At 39.2% G+C, this 18704-nt stretch overlaps 1 protein-coding gene across 2 annotated transcripts in view; it reads right to left on the bottom strand.

Annotated features, from left to right (window-relative positions):
• Nucleotides 1-11418: 11418 nt before the first annotated feature.
• MOSPD2 (motile sperm domain containing 2) overlaps nucleotides 11419-18704 on the bottom strand; it is a 44990-nt gene continuing 37704 nt past the window's right edge. Inside the window, exons 11-15 of one of the 2 annotated variants that reach the window (XM_019746332.2) lie at nucleotides 18327-18423; nucleotides 17376-17472; nucleotides 16844-16973; nucleotides 14585-14687; nucleotides 11419-12338 (exon numbers count right to left, since the gene is read on the bottom strand). In XM_019746332.2, coding sequence (XP_019601891.2) covers nucleotides 12297-12338; nucleotides 14585-14687; nucleotides 16844-16973; nucleotides 17376-17472; nucleotides 18327-18423 — 469 coding nt within the window. In that variant the 3' untranslated portion in view covers nucleotides 11419-12296. Of the gene's footprint in view, nucleotides 12339-12551; nucleotides 13986-14584; nucleotides 14688-16843; nucleotides 16974-17375; nucleotides 17473-18326; nucleotides 18424-18704 lie in introns of those variants that run through there. The other variant, XM_019746331.2, reaches the window with a different exon arrangement.

Below are 18704 nucleotides of genomic sequence, written 5' to 3'. Positions count from 1 at the left end.
CCCCCATCCCCTTACCCTCTGGCAACCACTAAACTATTGTCTGTGTCTATGAGTTTCTGTTTCTCATTTGTTTGTCTTGTTCTTTTGTTGTTTTTGGTTTATATACCACATATCAGTGAAATCACATGGTTCTCTGCTTTTCTGTCTGACTTGTTTCGCTCAGCATTACTCTCTCAAGATCCATCCATGTTGTCACAAATGTTCCTATATCATCTTTTCTTACTGCGAATAGTATTCCATTGTGTATATATACCACAACTTCTTTATCCATTCATCTATCGAAGGACATTTTGGTTGTTTCCATGTCTTGGCCACGTAAACAAAGCTGCAATGAACATTGGAGCACACGTGTCTTTATCTCTAAATGTTTTCAGATTTTTGGGTAGATACCCAGGAGAGGATTGCTGGGTCATATGGCAATTCTATTCGTAATTCTTTGAGGAACCTCCACACTGCCTTCCATAACGGCTGCACCAGTCTGCATTCCACCAACAGTGTATGAGGTTCCTTTTCTCCACAGCCTCTCCAACATTTGTTACTATTTGTCTTGTTGATGATAGCCATTCTGACTGGGGTGAGGTGATATCTCATTGTGGTTTTGATTTGCATTTCTCTGATGATTAGTGATGTTGAGCATTTTTCATATGTCTATTTGCCATTTGTATGTCCTCTTTGGAGAAATGTCTCTTCAAGTCCTCTGCCCATTTTCAATTGGGTTGTTTGTTTTTGTTGTTGAGTTGCATGAGTTCCTTGTATATTCTGGATACTAGCCCCTTATCGGAGGCACTGTTTGCAAAAATCTTCTCCCATTCAGTTGGTGGCCTCTTTATTTTGTCAATGGTTTCTTTTGCTGTGCAGAAGCTTTTAAGTTTCATATAGTCCCATTCGTTTATTTTAGCTTTTACTTCCATTGCCTTTGGAGTCAAGTTCATAAAATGCTCTTTGAACCCAAGGTCCATAAGTTTAGTACCTATGTTTTCTTCTATGCAGTTTATTGTGTCAGGTCTTATGCTTAAGTCTTTGATCCATTTTGAATTAACTTTGGTACATGGTGACAAATAGCAGTCCAGTTTCATTCTTTTGCACGTGGCTATCCAATTCTCCCAGCACCATTTATTGAAGAGGCTGTCTTTGCTCCATTGTATGTTTTAGCTTCTTTGTCAAAATTATCTGTCCATATTTATGTGGTTTTATTTCTGGGTTCTCAATTCTATTCCATTGGTCTATGTGTCTGTTTTCTGCCAATACCATGCTGTTTTGATTATTGTAGCCCTGTAGTACAAGCCAAAGTCAGGAAGTGTGATACCTCCATTATTGTTCTTTTTCTTAAGATTGCTTTGGCTATTCAGGGTCTTTTGTGGTTCCAAACAAATCTGATGATTTTTGTTCTATTTCTTTAAAATATGCCATTGGGATTTTGATGGGGATTGCATTGAATCTGTATATTGCTTTGGGTAATATGGCCATTTTAACTATGTTGATTCTTCCAATCCATGAGCACGGAATGTCTTTCCATTTCTTTGTGTCTTCTTCAATTTCTTTCAAAAATGTCTTATAGTTTTCAGCATATAGGTCTTTCACATCCTTGGTTAAGTTTATTCCTAGGTATTTTATTCTTTTTGCTGCAATTGCAAAAGGAATTGTTTTTGTATTTCTTTTCTGAGATTTCATTGTTAGTATATAGGAAGGCAATGGACTTTTGTGCGTTGATTTTGTAGCCAGCAACTTTACTGTATTCGTTGATTGTTTCTAATAGCTTTTTGGTGGAGTCTTTAGGGTTTTCTATATATAGCATCATGTCATCTGCAAAGAGTGATAATTTAACTTCTTCATTCCCAATTTGGATGCCTTTTATTTCTTTCTCTTGCCTGATTGCTCTGGCAAGGACTTTAACACTATGTTGAAAAGCAGAGGTGATAGGGGACATCCTGTCGTGTTCCTGAGCGTAGAGCAAAGGGCTTCAGTTTTCTCCATTAATTATGAGATTAGCAGAGGGCTTGTCATATATGGCCTTTATTATGTTAAGGTATTTTCCTTCTATACCCATTTTATTAAGTGTTTTAATCATAAATGGATGTTGTATCTTGTCAAATGCTTTTCTGCATCAATTGATATAATCATATGATTTTTGTCCTTTATTTTGTTTATGTGATGTATCACATTGATGGATTCGTATGTTGAACCATCCTTGTGCTCCGGGGATGAACCCCACTTGGTCGTGATGAATAATCTTTTTAATGCATTGTTGTATTCGATTTGCTAGAATTTTATTTAGGATTTTTCCATCGGTATTCATCAGAGATATTGGTCTGTAGTTTTCTTTTTTTGTGCTGTCCTTACCAGGTTTTGGTATCAGGGTAATGTTGGCCTCATAACATGAGTTAGGGAGTACTGTCTCTTCTTCAATTTTTTGGAAGAGTTTGTGCAGAATTGGTATTAGATCCTCTTTGAAGGTTTGGTAGAATTCACTAGTGAAGCCATCTGGTCCCGGACTTTTGCTTTTGGGAAGGTTTTGGATGACTGATTCAATTTAGTTACTGGTGATCGGTCTGTTTAGATTTTCCAGTTCTTCATGGTTCAGCCTTGGAAGGCTATATGTTTCTAAGAACTTGTCCATTTCTTCTAGGTTGTTGAATTTGGTGGCATATAGTCCTTCATAGTATTCTTGGATGATCCTTTGTATTTCTGTGGTGTCCGTGATAACTTCCCTTTTACGTTTCTGATTTTGTTAATCAGTGTCTTCTCTCTTTTATCTTAGTAAGTCTAGCCAAGGGTTTGTCAATTTTGTTAATCTTTTCAAAGAACCAGCTCTTTGTCACATTAATTTTTCTATTGTCTTTTTGTTCTCTATTTCATTTAGTTCTGCTCTAATTTTTGTTATTTCCTTTCTTCTGCTGACCTTGGGTTTTACTTGTTCTTCTTTTCTAGTTCTTTAAGGTGTAACATGAGGTTATTTATTTGGGAGTTTTCTTGTTTCTTGAGATAGGCCTGTAATGAGATAAATTTCCCTCTTAAAACTGCTTTCGCTGCATCCCAAAAATTTTGGTAGGATGTATTTTCATTGTCATTTGTTTCTATGTATCTTTTGATCTCTCCTCTAATTTCTTCTTTGACCCAGTCCTTCTTTAAAAGTATGTTGTTTAATCTCCATGTATTTGTGTTTTTCCGCTTTCTTTTTACAGTTGATATCAATTTCAAAGCCTTGTGATCAGAGAATATGCATGGTATGATTTCAATCTTCTTAAATTTGTTGAGACTGATTTTATGTCCCAATATATGGTCTATCCTTGAGAATGTTCCATGTACACTAGAAAAGAATGTATAGTCTGATGTTTTAGGATGAAGTGCTCTATAAATGTCAATTATGTCCATTTCATCTAATGTGTCATTTAGGGCTACTATTTCGTTATTTATTTTCTGTTTGGATGATCTATCCATAGCTGTCAATGATGTATTTAAGTCCCCTAGTATAATTGTGTTTTGGTCAATTTCTCCCTTTAGTTCTGTTAGTAGTTGCTTGGTGTATTTGGTGCTCCCTGATTGGGGGCATAAATATTGATGACTGTTATGTCTTCTTGTTGTACAGTCCCTTCACCATTATGAAATGTCCATCTTTGTCTCTTGTTATCTTTTTCACCTTGAAGTCTGTTTCATCTGATATCATTATGGCTACACCTGATTTTCTCTGGGTACCATTTGCTTGGAGTGTCAATTTCCACCCTTTCACTTTGAGTCTATGCTTGTCCTTGTAGCTGAGATGTGTCTCTTGGAGACAGCATATGGTTGGGTTTAGTTTTTGATCCAATCTGCTACTCTGTGCCTTTTTATTGGTGAGTTCAGTCCATTTACATTTAGGGTGATTATTGATATGTGAGGATTTCCTGTCATTCTATCTTTAGTTTTCTGGTAAGGCTGTGTCTCCATTGTTTCTTTGCCTTTTTGTTGTCTATTATTTCTGTGTGGTGGTATTCTATGATGTTTCCCTCTGTTTCTTCTTTTATTTCAGTATATATTTCAATTCTGGATTTATTTTGAGTGGTTACCCTTAAGTTTATGTAAAAGAAAGTTTGATATTTAGAGTATTCCATTTTCTTCAGCACGCTTACTTTCTCCATTCCCATATTCCGGTTCAGGCCTTTACTCTCCCCCTTTTTGAGTTTTGGTTGCCACAAATTGTCCCTGTTGATGGTGGTCGAATAGCCTCCTTTAGTATTTCTTGTAGTGCAGGTCGTGTATTAGAAAATTCCCTCAGCTTCTGTATGTCTGGAAAGGTCTTTATTCCTCCTTCATATCTAAAGGATATCTTTGCTGGATATATTATTCTTGGCTCATGATTTCTCTCTTTCAATAGTTTGAATATTTGGTTCCACTCCCTCCTGGCTTGTAGAGTTTCTGCTGAAAAATCTGATGATAATCTAATGGGCTTTCCTTTGTAAGTTACCGTCTTCTTTTCCTGGCTGCCTTGAGGATTCTTTCTTTGTCGTTGATTTTAGACAGCTTCAATACAATGTGCCTTGGAGAAGGCCTGTTGGGATTGAGGTAACTAGGTGTTCTATTTGCTTCTTGGATTCGAGGGTCCAGTTCTGTCCACAAATTTGGGAAGTTCTCATCGACAATTTGTTTGAATATATTCTCTGTTCCCTTCTCTCTTTCTTCTCCTTCTGGTATGCCCATTATTCTTATATTGCTCTTTCTGATGGAGTCAGAAAGTTCTTGTAAGTTCTTTCATTTCTTTTAAGTCTCAAGTCTCTTTCTTCTTCTATCTGTGTCATTTCCAGGTTTCTATCTTCGATGTCACTGATTCTTTCCTGCATCTGGTCAACTCTACTACCTAAGGTGGTTATTTCATTCTTAATTTCTTCTATTGGGTTCTTAATCTCCAGAAATTCTGTTTGGTTCTTTTTTAAAATTTCAATCTCTTTCGTAAAATGCTCATGCTGTTCTTTAATTGAGTTTCTGAGTTCATTTAACTGCCTATCTGTGTTTTCTTGTATCTCGTTGAGTTTTTTCAGAACTGCAATCTTGAATTCTCTGTCACTTAAGTCACATATTTCTGTATCTTTAAGTGCCTTCTCTGGAGATTTTTCACTTTCTTTCTGAGCTATCTTGTTGCCTTGGTTATTCATGGCGATTACTGGTTTACTATTTCTCTTCCTAGACATCTACAGGAGTGACTTCTGCAACAGGTTGATAGAAAGCGGTTTTTCTTTTGTTTGCCAGTACTTGTTGGTAGAATGTTTTATTATTTCTCCAACTGCAGCTTATTTTTCTTCTCCCACACGGTAGTGCTATGTTTTCTCTGCATTATTCCAACTTCTCACACAATGGGGGGATTCCCTGGGAGACGGGCTTCTCCTCTGTTAATAGTTCGTCTAGGTCGCAGGGCGCAGTGTCCCGGTGGGTATGTGGAGAGCTTTTGATGTTCCAAAGCTCTTCCAGCTCCTGATTCAGATTCCACAGCTCTCTCCCCTTTGCCGGAACTAGTTGGGCTGTGAATTTGTGTCTGCGGTCACAGTTCTCAAAATAGCAAATTTTCTGTTGTTTTGATCTGACACTGCTACTGTTTCGCTTTTAGCACCGGGCAGGTGGGGGCGGGGCGAGCTCTGGGAGGGGAGGGAGGGGGCGGCTAGTCTCAGTGCCTAAGGCTCCGTTCTCTGCTCGGCAGTGCGGGCTTAAACCACCGTTTTCAGCCTTTTTCCCTCAGTCTTTTCTCCGAGGTCTCTGCCGTGAGCATTGGGTTCAGCCGTGTTATATGCTGTCCCCTCAGCCCTGTGGAGCCCTGGCGGAGCCCTAGCAGTCCGATCTCCCACAGCTGCGGTAGTTCCGGGAAGCAGCGAGCTCGGCGCACTGAGCGAGGTCTGCGTCCTGCCCCCGCGCGGCTCCGTCTCTGCACACTTCTCCCTTTCCTCCTCCCCCACTCGCGCGAATCTCCCACCTGTAGGTGATTTCAGCAGTGGGCCTCTTCGTCTTGCCTGTCTGCTGTGCAGGGAGTCCTTTGTGGAGTTTTTGTTGTTCGATTCTTTGTAAATTCCAGGGGAGCTTTACAGAGGCTCACCTCACGCCGCCATTTTTCCGGAAGTCTTCTGTCAGGGTTTTCTATATATAATATCATGTTACCTGCAAATAGTGACACTTTTACTTCTTCCTTTACAATATAGATACCTTTTATTTCTCTTTCTTGCCTACTTGCTCTGGCTAGGACTTCCAATACTATGTTAAATAAAAGTGCTGAGAGTTGGAAGAGAGGGACGTTTTCTGAGCAAATGATGAGCTGAGGTCCACTGTGAGGAGGTGAAGGTAGGAGGTTGGGATGGAGGAGAATTCCAGGAAAAGAGATGGGACCAAACCATAAAGAAGGAGAGAAGGGGGAGGTAAATGAGGCAGAAAAAGTAGGCAAGGGCCAGATCGTTCAGGAGCTTGTAGGCCAAGTTAGGAAATTTAATCATGGGCTAACAGCGATAGAAGCTACTTGAAGGCTTTAATCTGAGGAGTGATATGATCGGGTGTGCATTTTCAATGGGTCTTGAATATCCCTGAATGCAATATGTAGATAGTACTGCAGAGAGTCAAAGGGATGTCCAGACATTTCTTGAGATTGTTGCAGAAGTCCAGGTGAGGGACGCTGTGGATTGAAGAACAAGGTGCTGGCAGTGGAGAGGGAGAGAAGTAGAAGGGGAAGGGCCTTGTTGGGGTCAAAGATGAAGGTCATGTTTCTAGCTGGTGTAAATGGACAGAGTGTGATGCCATCCATTGAGGTGGGGACTGGAAGACCAGGTCTGGGGAAAGAGCATGAGTTGTTTTTGACATTTTGTGATGGATTCTTGGAACTGCTGAGTTGATGGTAGATACGTATGTCTAGACTTAGAACAGGGAGGTCTGCTTAGAATATCCAAGGGTTAATGGCTTACCAATGCTAATTGTAGCCCTATATATGGAGGAGATTGCTTATGGAGAGAAAGGAAAGAGTGCACATTCCCAACTTTTAACATCTTAAAGACTTGGTGGAGGAAGATGAGCCAGTAAACAATACTGAAGAATGTCAGTGGGAGAAGAAAAGCAGGAATTCATTGTCTCAGAAACTTAGTGGTTGGTATAGCCAAATGCTGCTGCAATAAATCACTTCAAAGCCAGGCTGAAACAGGTCCACTGATGAAGTGCCAAGGAGGTCATTGCTGGACCTTAGTGAGTACCGTTTTGTTAGAGTGATGGAAATAGGCATTAGGATGGATGAGACAACAGGGAGCAAGATGGAGTGGAAATGTGTTGAGGACGCTTCCTAAAGAGGTTTGTCTAAGGGAAAGACCAGATTTCAGTTCTGATTTTTGCCCTATATGAGCAACCTCACTTATATTTGGCTCTTAATGTTGGAATCAAGAGGGTCTACTCCACTCAATGTATGTAGAATGGTAAATATGAATGTTTTTCTTCCATTCTCAATTTTTTTTGTGTCTCTTAAGAGAATCTTGCTGAGGGGGATTCTACTTTCAAAGATACTATACACACACAGTGCTACATGACCCCCCCCCCCACCAAAGACGAATCAAATACTTTATCTGGTGTTAAAATTAAGGTTTAGATTCACCAAGTTATGGGTTACTATGCCCATCTTTTTTGCAGTACCTTCCTAATGAATTTTTCTGACTATATTCATTTCTACCCTAAGCACTGACTTTTAATGACTAAGATCTTAAGCGGTTTAAAAGATCCCGGAGCAGTAAATACTGGATTTTCAAGGAAAGTTTGCTTTTTACATCAGTTTCCTTTTTAGCAACTTATCAGTCAGCCACATTAACAAAAAATTAAAATTAGTAGATTGTCATACTGTTGTTATTGCCCCTAGTCATAACCCCCTCCCTCTCTCCCCCCCCCCAAAAGGAAGTGGCTGGAGTCATAGAGTTAGAATATTGGAAAAGTACCCAAAACACATTTTTGACATTTAGTTTCTGACTGAGAAGAGTGATTTGGTATTTGACTCAAGTGGCTCAAGTCCATTTGCCTCTTAGTGGGCAAAAGCCATTCAGGGCAAATTTAACTGCACACAGTGAGTTCTACTGAATGAACCTATGTGATAGAATTAGAGTGAAGACTTGATGCAAAAAAGATGATTATTGGAGTGGGAAAGACAAATGATGCACTTCTTTGTTATAGTTTCAGGTCCAGCAACGGGAGAGGCATAATACTAGGAGGTTTGAAGTTTCTTGCATTCAGAACCACAACTATATACATAGAAGGTGAAATCAAGTCGGAATTTGTGGGTCAATAGCAAGTGTGTGCAGAAGGACACTTTGAGATGACTTTGAAGAACTAGTGAGATTTTTCAACACATGCATGTGGGTGCAGAGCTCTAGAATGACCTGAAAATTTGCAGGGGATTTTCTAGAGTTTGATCCCAAGTAAACTGGACAGTATAATGCTGGGAATCATGATGCAAATCTCTGTAAGAAAAGGACTTTTTCCCTTTCTTACAGTTTTAACTTTTTTTGTATAGCTACCTTCACAGAGCATATTTATGTCCAAGAAAACTAATTTAAATAAGTTAACTGAAGTGAATGGATTATTCTGAAAGAAAAGGGAAAGTTTAAAATAACTTATTGTTTTTCACTAGAGCTTTGTTTACAAAAGCGCACAATTACTGGAAGTCCCCTTTGCCCTAGAACATTAACTTATCGTGAGAATGCTTCTCAAAGATTTTTATGATTAAATAAATGTTTAAAATAGTGGTGACATACTTTCCCTTAATTTATTTATAAAAGTTTGAATACTTATATGCACTGAAGCCATGAGACTGGAAAAAGCCAAGTGGGATAGAGACATACTATTCCTCATGCCTGTCATTTGGTGCTTAGCACAAGTTCTAGTCTGTTTCCTTTCATGTGGAGGACATCTGTGAGCAATCAATGAGACTGGGTAAGGTTGGATTAAGCTCTCTGACCCCTCTGTTTCCTGGTCTGTAAAATGGAGGGAATCGGTTGGATGGTCCCATCCAACACCCTATATAACCCTCTCCCCTTGACTGGGGTCCAAGGCTAGTGAATGCGATGGGATAACACGCCCATGATTTAGGTTAGCTTGTACGAGGTCTGACAATTAAGTTCACGAACTCATCCCAGAAAAAGTGCTACACACCTCATTGCTGAAATCACTACGGTCACCTTCAAAGTACTCCCGTTGGGAAGCTATGCACTGATGCCAGTGCCTAGTCCACCCTTAAAGCGATTTTGGAACTCTTTTTCTGGAATGACCATCAGTTGTCATCGTATTACACTTGATGTCCTGAATGTCATCAAAATATCTTCCTTTCACTGTTTCCTTTATCTTAGGGTAAAGAAAGAAGTCACTGAGGGGCAGATCAGGTGAGTTGGGAGGGTGTTCCAATACAGTTATCTGTTTACTGGCTAAAAACTCCCTCACAGACAGTGCGGTGTGAGCTGGTGCATTGTCGTGATGCAAGAGCCATGAATTGTTGGAGAAAAGTTCAGGTCATCTAACTTTTTCACACAGCCTTTTCAGCACTTCCAAATAGTAAACTTGCTTAACTGTTTGTCCAGTTGGTACAAATTATTAATGAATAACCCCTCTGATATCAAAAAAGGTTAGCAACATCATTGCAACAAGTTCATGAACTTAATTGTCCAAACTTGTATGATGTATTCCCTGACTGTTCAGGACAAAGGAGCATGCACTTGTGGCTTCAAGGACCACTCAAACTGTCCCTCTAGAAAGACATGAAAGTGTGCACATATCTTGCCCCTATGGGTCAGGGAGATGCTCTTCTGTATTCTTGCCAGTTGAACCAATTGTCTCAAATACTTCAACATGTCTTACTTTGCATGGCAGTGGACATGATGGGTGGGGTAGAGAAGGGAAGACAAACTTTATGCATTACAGGGAGGTAATTCTATTCAATGTAAGGGTGACATTTTTATGAAGATGCAAAAAGTCCTATGTGATATCTTTATTGAATTGTTACAAATTTGAGGGGAAACGGTTACAGGTGGAATACTGCAAGACCAGTTCCATGGGTGTGGTGTTTTGAAGAGGCCGTGGGTGCGATGGTGGAGGGAAACACCTGACAATGTCTTCCTCAGTCTGGAAGGGATACTCCTTCACAGGAGTCAAGGCCGTTGAGCATCACTGGCCTTGCAGGTGTGTCCCTTGACCTGGGCACCAGAATGAAGAGTGAGGTGCAAAGAAGGCAAGGGTACAAATAAAATGCAGGGAAAGGTTTGCAGAACTGATGTTTGTCTTTGAATGAGGTGGGCTATTCAGGAAGATCAACTCAAGTGGGAGAAGTTCCCGGGAGCTGGGATGGAAGGCAGTGGAGGCAACATGAGTAAAGCAGGGCCAGCCTCTCCAGGGCTGTGTTAAATGCATTACTTCCTTTCACTCTCCCATCAGTCCTGTAAAGTACTACTGTGACTGTCAGACTCACATAGAGTGAGGAAACTGAGGCTGACATAGCTCAACTAATGTGCCCAAGTCACACAGGGAGCAAGTGGCAGGCAGTGTTACTTCGGAGCCCTCGCTCCTAACCACCATTGCTTCAGCCAGAAATGGGATTTCCAGTGTCCTCTTGGACCAGGGAGAGAAGGGAGGCCCTGTGCTTCTGGGTCCAAGTTCTGACATCAGGGCACCTCGAGTTGCTGGTGAACATTTAGGGGAGAACGAGATGAAGATTGTTGTAAAGCAATGTGCTCTCCTCCTTGGAGCTTTCCCCACAGCTCTTGTTTCCTAGAAAAGTGTGTCTTTTAGGAAAGGAGACCACATACATCCTCCTAGTCCGGGCAGGTGTGGTGCTTCTTGGTACATTACCCTCTGTCTTTGTAGCTCTATTTGGATTTTCTCTTTGGGTGTGTCTCTTACTTCTTTTTCAGTTTAGAAGATGGACCTGTCCTATTCATTCTATTCTATTTTTACGCAGCAGTAGCTGCCATTTGGGTGTCGTGTCTTCTAGTGGCAAGGGGACCACACTAGTAATCCCCAGGGCCTCTTCCCTCTGGCCGCCCCTTCCTAACAACGCCGATGCCCATGCTCCAGTGCCTACTCGCAGGGACTGCCTTCCATCCGCCCAGCAGCTAGGTAGGACTTGTCAGGCAGGAAGGTGTGTGGGTATGAATTTGGGGGGACGTGGGGTAGTTCTGGCAATAGATTTCATGATGGAGCTCCCAGCCATGACAGTGAGTCCAATGCTAAGTCAGAGGAAAACAGCTCTGCTGAAGAGCAGCCAGACCCTGACTAGGGGCGAGGAGAAAAGGGACACTAAGGAGAGGTCACCTGATAACACCATTGCATCTGGAAGCTTGCAGGGCTGTCCTTATAAAAATGTAAAGCAGGTCTAAAAGAAATTAATGTGATCTTTAAAAGGTCAGAGTGAGTCTGAACATTGACTTTAAGGTGCTTTAGCAATTAGAGACCAGAGATTTTTCCTAATGATATTTATTTCATAAATGTAATTATTTGTCTAAAACATATTAAAATAGAAAACATGTTCTTTTGATCAATTTATACAAAGAAAATACCAATATAGTAATAAAAATACTGAAAATATATGAAAAGCACCAGAACATTAGAGAAATTACACTGGCAACAATTCTAGGAATATATTTTTTTGCAATTGTACAATAAAGTGCTATTAAATCCAGTCAAAGTTAGTGGCAAGATATAAAAAGTTATGGTATTCTTATGAAATTTGAGGCTAGATTTACCAGCAATTGCATTTTTAGGCTGCTTGCAGATCAAACTAATGATATTCCATTAATGTTTTCATGCAAAATCTATTAATTTTCATCTTCAAGTGAAAACAATCGAAATCTAAATGTTGATTCTTGGTAATCTGTCATAAACAGGTAATGACATGATTCAAAATAAAATTATTAATTTTAGAGTACCAAAAATAATCAAATGTGATTAAATAAAATCAAGACAGAATAAAATCAAATGTAAATATATGTGATTAATCAAGACAAGTACCAAAGTTTAGATGCTTTGATTTTCTAGTTAATTTTCATTAATTAGTGACATTAAATAGACACACAAACATTAACAAGATATGTTATTAAATTCAACTGGCCAAACATCAGGGCAGAGCGTTTTAGTGAATCAACGTAATTTTCATATGAAACATTAAAGGGACACTGTTAGGACAATGCATTCCCAATTTTGACTAATTATTTCCTCATTTATTTGCCGAGGAACATAAAACATACACTTTGGGATTAGATTGTATTAAAGGCACGAATCTAACATGTAAGGGGAAACCGCTGTGCGCACACACAGGCAGATACTAGGGATAGTACTTAGGGCGGACTGCCGTCACTTGCACGTCTGGAGTTGGCAAACTGAAACAGAAAAACCCAAATTAAGACAAAGTATCAGACCAGTGTCCTTTTAAGGTTTGATATCCTAGGCCAGTTTTGAAGGGACTTTATTATATTGTTCTTCATAACTCTATTTTGGAACCAACTTCTCCAGATGAAAGCTGCCAACACTACACCTCAGAATAATAATAATAACAACAACAACAACAACAACAATAATAATAACAATAAATCTCCAAACGTGGCTTAATCAAAACTCACAATTTATTTTACAGGCAGACTATGCTTTCTTTCATATAAAATAGATTTACACATGAACTAACATGGACTGAACTAGACATATTAACGAGGAGAACAAACTAATTTCATTAGGCTCTGCTCCTGCAAGATGTTTTTTTTTTTAGGAATTTAGGAACCGTCCTTGGTATTACTGTGACAAAGGCAGAGTATCAGGCATGTCCCTTAGCCCTGGTCTGAAGGTTTTATATACTTGGTCACGAGTTTGTTTTTCACTCTTAAACGGAGAACTGACACTTGAGTTTCGTTTTTTCTTTTTTTCATCCTTATACTCTTTTGTCAAGTTCCCCTTTCATGGCTGATTTTAAGAAGGAACTGAAATGTAAATGAATTATACTGCTATGCATCTCAAAAACAAACTTTTCGAAAATTTTTATATAACTCGTTTCATTTAGAAAAGGGGGTGGAGATGGGCAGTAGAGGATCAAGCCTTTATAATAAATGAAGCAAAAGGCTCAGGTCGGGGTCCAGCCATCGCAAGCAACATGAAACTGCATAAGAAAGACTGGAAAGTGGGACTGAAGAGAGATTCCCTCTGGACATCACTAACAGAATTCAAGGAAAATCCAACCAAACTCAGTTTTCCAAATTCTACCTAAATGAGAGTGTTCATAAAAAAGTCTGAAATTAACAAAAGGCAAGGGAGGGCCGATAAGAAACAAAGGCAAAAGGTGGTTTGGCATTAAATAGTTTTACATTCCAAAAGAATATTGACTAGCGTCTGGAAGTAATTCTCAAAATTACAAAGTCATGATTACAGAAATTACTCTGTATGTTTTTTTCCAATATACATGTTCTATATACACATAGAAAAGCTAGTAAGTTGGCTCAGCTATAATAATTATGTGATAAAAAAGCAGATTACGTTTTTTGGCTGCAACAAAGCATGTTATACTTTTCAGTTCAGCTCATATATGTACATGATAAAACTTAAGCTTTAAAAGTATTCAAATCAAAGGGAAAAAAATAAGTTACATATAAACTTAATTTACACAACGGATATGTCTTTCCTTGCTTTAATAACTAATTATACACTCTTATCATCCATTTCTTCAGTGTTTCCTTATTCTAAGTTTATTTTCAAGACTTGTATCTGTTCCCCTCTGCGCTGCACATTTCCTTTTAGGAAGCACAGATGGGTGACACTGTTAGTAGCATGGTGGAGACGTTCTGGATCTTACTTTTTCCAACTACTGGACAAAAGAGCCATGTTTCCTACTGAGGAGCACTTCTTTAATTGAACAACAAACAGAACAAAGAGATGACAAAAGCAAGCGAGAGCACTGTTAAGGAAAGCAGCAGCTGCTGGAACCAGATACAACGCTGAAGTTGGTCTTCAAGCTTTTTATTGCTTTCTAGTAAACGATTGAGCTAAAGAGGGAAAAAAGGATGAAAGATTTGTATCAATAAAACAGTATATTAATCATGTGAATGCCAACAGGAATATTAGAAATCCAAACATTTACAGGATGTGGTCCATCTACTCTGATAGGCTGGGAGCTGGAAATGCAATGAGGAATTAGATTTGTTTGGTGAACAGACCTGTACCTGCCTACTCTCGTTTGGAAAAGGTCTAATTTTCTAGCTGAGAAAGGAGCAAAGCAATAACTTCCTGGAAGTTCAGAAACCAGCTACTTAGAAAGAGAGCCCCTCCCCCCCATCTTTTTCAAATTTAAATGCACTATGTGGTAACGTTCAGTGAGATCAAATTCTTTGATTACCCCTCAAAGCACCATGCACTTGGCTATATGGTACCTAGTTCAAATCAAAATGTCCAGAGCTTTTAGAAAGTTAGTAGATCTCCAGAAGTAACTTGCTGCTTACCATTTCTGATTTGGCTTCCCTTCACAAAGAAGAGAGCATTTCTGTCGTGTCTATGCCAAAGGTTCTCCTTACGTCAGTGGGAAAAAAATAGATTTCTAATGTTAATTAGCAGTAACAATTTTGTTTTAGGAAGAACGAACACTTACTTGTAGACACATATCTTCACTCGTTTTATCTGACATGTTAAAAGCACTGTCTTTTAACGTGAGAGTGGTTGGTTTACTGCTCTCAACAATATGGCATCTTAACCTATGAAAATCCAAAGGAAAAAAAACTTCTTAAAATTATTAATAATTTTTTTTAAAAGTAAAAAATAAAATGAGAAAAACACAAGTATATGTAACACAGGTGAAAGTACTCATTCTTCTCCCCGGATACACCTAAGGTAGGAGTTCAGTGTGTATTTATCTTTGAAGGGGACAGAATCTGCCACCTCCAAAACATGCCGCTTTGGTGTAAGGATTATCTCGAGCTGGTTATTTTTTGAGAAACAACAGACACTGGAAAAGCTTTGAAAACTGAGTACAAGTTACCCTTTTGTAAGAAAGTTACATTTATAAGGGGACTCTCCATTTGTAAGGTGTCTCCCTCTCTGTAACAGGAAGAGGAAGATGAATAAATCTCTAGAAACTCATCAGTGGAGAAGGTGAGGACTTAAATATGCATACAGCATGACCCTGGTTTACTGAGCTTTGCCTGATAACACCCCCCAAATCGCTCCCCCCTCCACCCACACATCTGCTTTGGTCTTTAGCTGGAGATGGTATGGAAGGTGGTGGCTTGGGCCATTTCAAGGAGTTACTAGTTTTCCCTGGGTCTCTCCCATGTACATAAGAGATATCCATGTTATTAAACTAATGTTTTTCTCCTGTTACTCTGTCTTTGATTTGGGGTGGGGGAGTCTAAGCGAAGAACCTAGAAGAGTAAAGGAAAATTATTTTTCCTGCCCTACAGTCTGGTGACTTACTATGGGACCTGTTCAGAAACCATACTTGCTTGGGGGTCTGCAGATTGGATCCTGGAAAACTGGCAGAAGCAGGCGAAGGATAAGAATTCTCACCAACATCAGCTCTCCTGAATCTCATTGTAGTGCCAGGCTAAGAGGGGAAGGGAAAAATTTTTACCTGTCTCTTCCTTTCCAAATTTAGATTAGAAGGAGAAATAATTGTGGGAACTAGTTCCTTGGGTGTAGCGACTTTGGTAGAGATTTTTGTTATGAGTAGTCTTGTTTTCTATTGATCCTTTTTCCTCTCAGAGATGGTCACTATTTTCTTTTGTTTCTTTTGTGTCATTTGTCACAAGGAGGAGAATCATAGGCCCAAATGAGTTTTTCATTACGTCTTGTTCTATCTTGAGAGCGTGGCTTTGTGACCAGTGAGAAGATTCCCTCTGGTCTCTGCCAGCTGGAGTCTGCCTGTGCCCAGTCTGAGACACTAAGTGACAAGCAGCATTCTCTTTGACTGTGACGGCACCCATGGGAGTTTATCAGAAGGGGTCCCGGTCCATAGTGGGCCTTTGTTGTCTTAACCTTTATTGTCTCTTTCCGGTGCATGAGTCTGGTGTCACAGATGAGCGGGTCTGTGACTGGCGGCATCTCACGTTCTTGTGGGAAACCTGAGCCATGTTTGCACTACACCATTCTTACTGCCTGAGATAATGAAGGTTTTGATTTCTTATGCTACCTCTGGGAGTGAATGTTCTGACCTTGTGAGAACTGTGTTTTTTTGAACCCTTTTATAGGATATCTCTTGCGTCCATGGTTAAGCTACAAAAGTCTTATTGGCCTGAGTCACGATTGAGATTAATATAAGATCCTACTTGTCAATGGCCAGATGATAGGTCCTTTGAAATGGAAAACCTTCTATGTTTGAAAAACAAATTTAGAGAGTTCTCATCCTAAAAAGTTCTTATTGGTATCTTCGGAAAGACCAAATTGAAAGGAGGACACGAAAGAGTATGGCGGCTAGCCTTACGTACTTCCTTAGCAAGATGAAATTACAAGGCTCTTTTTACCTCCACTTTCAGAAGACATCTACCAAATTTAGAGAAGAGTTAAAAAGATCAGTGGTCATTCAGAGACCACTGGTCAATCACAGGGACCTTGATTGACTCTAAGGGGTATTCTTCCCACCCGTGATTATACTGCAGTTACCAGACAAGATCTGCGTTTTGACACATCCAGACTCTTGCATTGGCCTGTAAGCAGGCATCTGCTATTAGCAACCGTCTTGAGAAACCCCAGGTCTCATTCACCTGGGCACCCCACAGCCTTGCAGAACTCAGGGCCCACACTAGATGCCTCAATGTCTGCCAAACTCTAGAAGGAAGGTATGCCTGCCATACAGGCACGTTTCTCTTTCTGATCCTGCCCACCACACTGGAATGCCTGTGAGTAAAAAGTATACCTGTGCTCCATCACTTTGTTTCTGAGAACTTCTTTCCAGAACTGACTTAATTCTGCTGGGCCTGTGCCAGGTGACTGTTCCATTTCAGCTGCCATTATCAGAAAACGGTCTTGGGCAGAGACAGTTAAACCTGCATTTCAAAAGAGCAGCTTATTATATAAACAGAAATCTTTATAAAGGGTTAGAGATGTGGTTTAAGGCATTATTCTGGGGGAAAAACGTTAAGGAAAAATAAGAATATGAAACTATCGTAAAAAGTCCTTCTAAAAATGAGGACTTCTTTTTCAACTGGCATCAGTTTAAACAATTTTACTCGTTAAAAACAGTGAACATTTTTGTAATGCTGGGAAGTACTTTAGAGACCCATTTGCCCATCTCATTTTACACGTGGGAAAGCAGACACCTACAGTGCAGTGAGGTGACTTGCTGACACTATATGTATAGATTCTAGTCCAGTTCTGCTGACTCATGGCCCAGCCCCAGGTCCTCCCACCCCAGCACACCCCACCATGGCCATCATGGGACAACCTACCCCCGTGGGGAGACACGATTATATCAACTGATGCGCCAGGGTCACAGCTGCTGTTACTGGGCTTGACTCGGTATTTTTCTGGAGCAGTTGTTCTCACCTGTTTATAAACGAAGTAGTCACATAATAATCTTTCTGCTTTTATTTGGGAAATGGCTTAAAAAGGACTTTTAACAAAATCAGCAGTTAATCAATAACCAAAATTTACAAAATAAGCTTTGTGGTTATGCATAGAATGTATCTTTAGCCACCAATAGGAAAAAAGCATCTCAAGTATTAAAAAAATATTCACTCATCTTTTAAGTCCAACTGTCACTTAGCCTTCATCTTAAATACAAAAATTACTCCATCTGTTAAATATTTATCCTGTCTGCTAATCATGTGAATTTAATACATATTCAAAGAAGTGAATGCACATTACAACACATGTTACAATAGTGTTCAGAAATGATAAAAAGAGTAGATAATCAAAGGACATCCACACATTCTAGCGGTTAAATTTAAATATGTGATTTAAGGAAGTAATACCTCCAACTCAGTCTTGTTACATTTAATGCTCAGTATCAGGTTAGTATCCAGTATAAACTACATTCCTAAATATACTGCACTGGGGGAAATGCACATTTGATTTTATAGTTTTATTTTTCACTGTTATTATGAATTATTCAGATGATGAAGAGTGATTATCCTTGGGAATTTTATTTACAACAAATGTTAAATTCTGGGATCAATTTGGGCATTAGCCTATTACCGCAAATAAAAGACTGAAATACAGAACCCAGGAAAAATTTCGTGCCACATGGTTAAAGCCAGAAGGTAGTATAGCATACTTAAAAATATCATAAATCAAAACATTGTGCATATTCAAAATTATCAATCTTTTAATTAAAATGTGTCTAAAATCACTGCCATGTCAAATTTTCACACATAATTTATTCTCTTTCAGAAATTTACCTTAAACGCCACTATGTTTTTAGTTACATTTGTCAACACAATTAAAGCTTTCTTCTCTCCAGATTCCGTACTTCCAAAATATAGTTCTTCTGCTGGGCTAAGTGATGATAAAAACATAAGGCATTTGTATTACTCAGAATAAATGACAATTTAATCATTAGCTTGAAGAAAAACATTTGGTTAGTATTTTAAGCTTGTTTGTACAGAGAGTTCATCAAAAGACAAGATTACAACATAATTACCCAATATATTTTGTATTTTAATCTTACTGATTCAATGCATGCTATTTAAAAAGTCCTATGGTTTCCCCAAGATCAAAAGCAGAAGGAACAGAAAGCGAACTAGGAAGAGTCTGAATTAGTCCTACAATCAGCACCA

The sequence above is a fragment of the Rhinolophus sinicus genome, chromosome X (genome assembly GCF_036562045.2).
Source record: "Rhinolophus sinicus isolate RSC01 chromosome X, ASM3656204v1, whole genome shotgun sequence".
Lineage (NCBI taxonomy): Eukaryota > Metazoa > Chordata > Mammalia > Chiroptera > Rhinolophidae > Rhinolophus > Rhinolophus sinicus.
The sequence above is the reverse complement of the archived record's forward strand: the minus strand, read 5'-3'. Positions and strand labels throughout refer to the sequence as shown.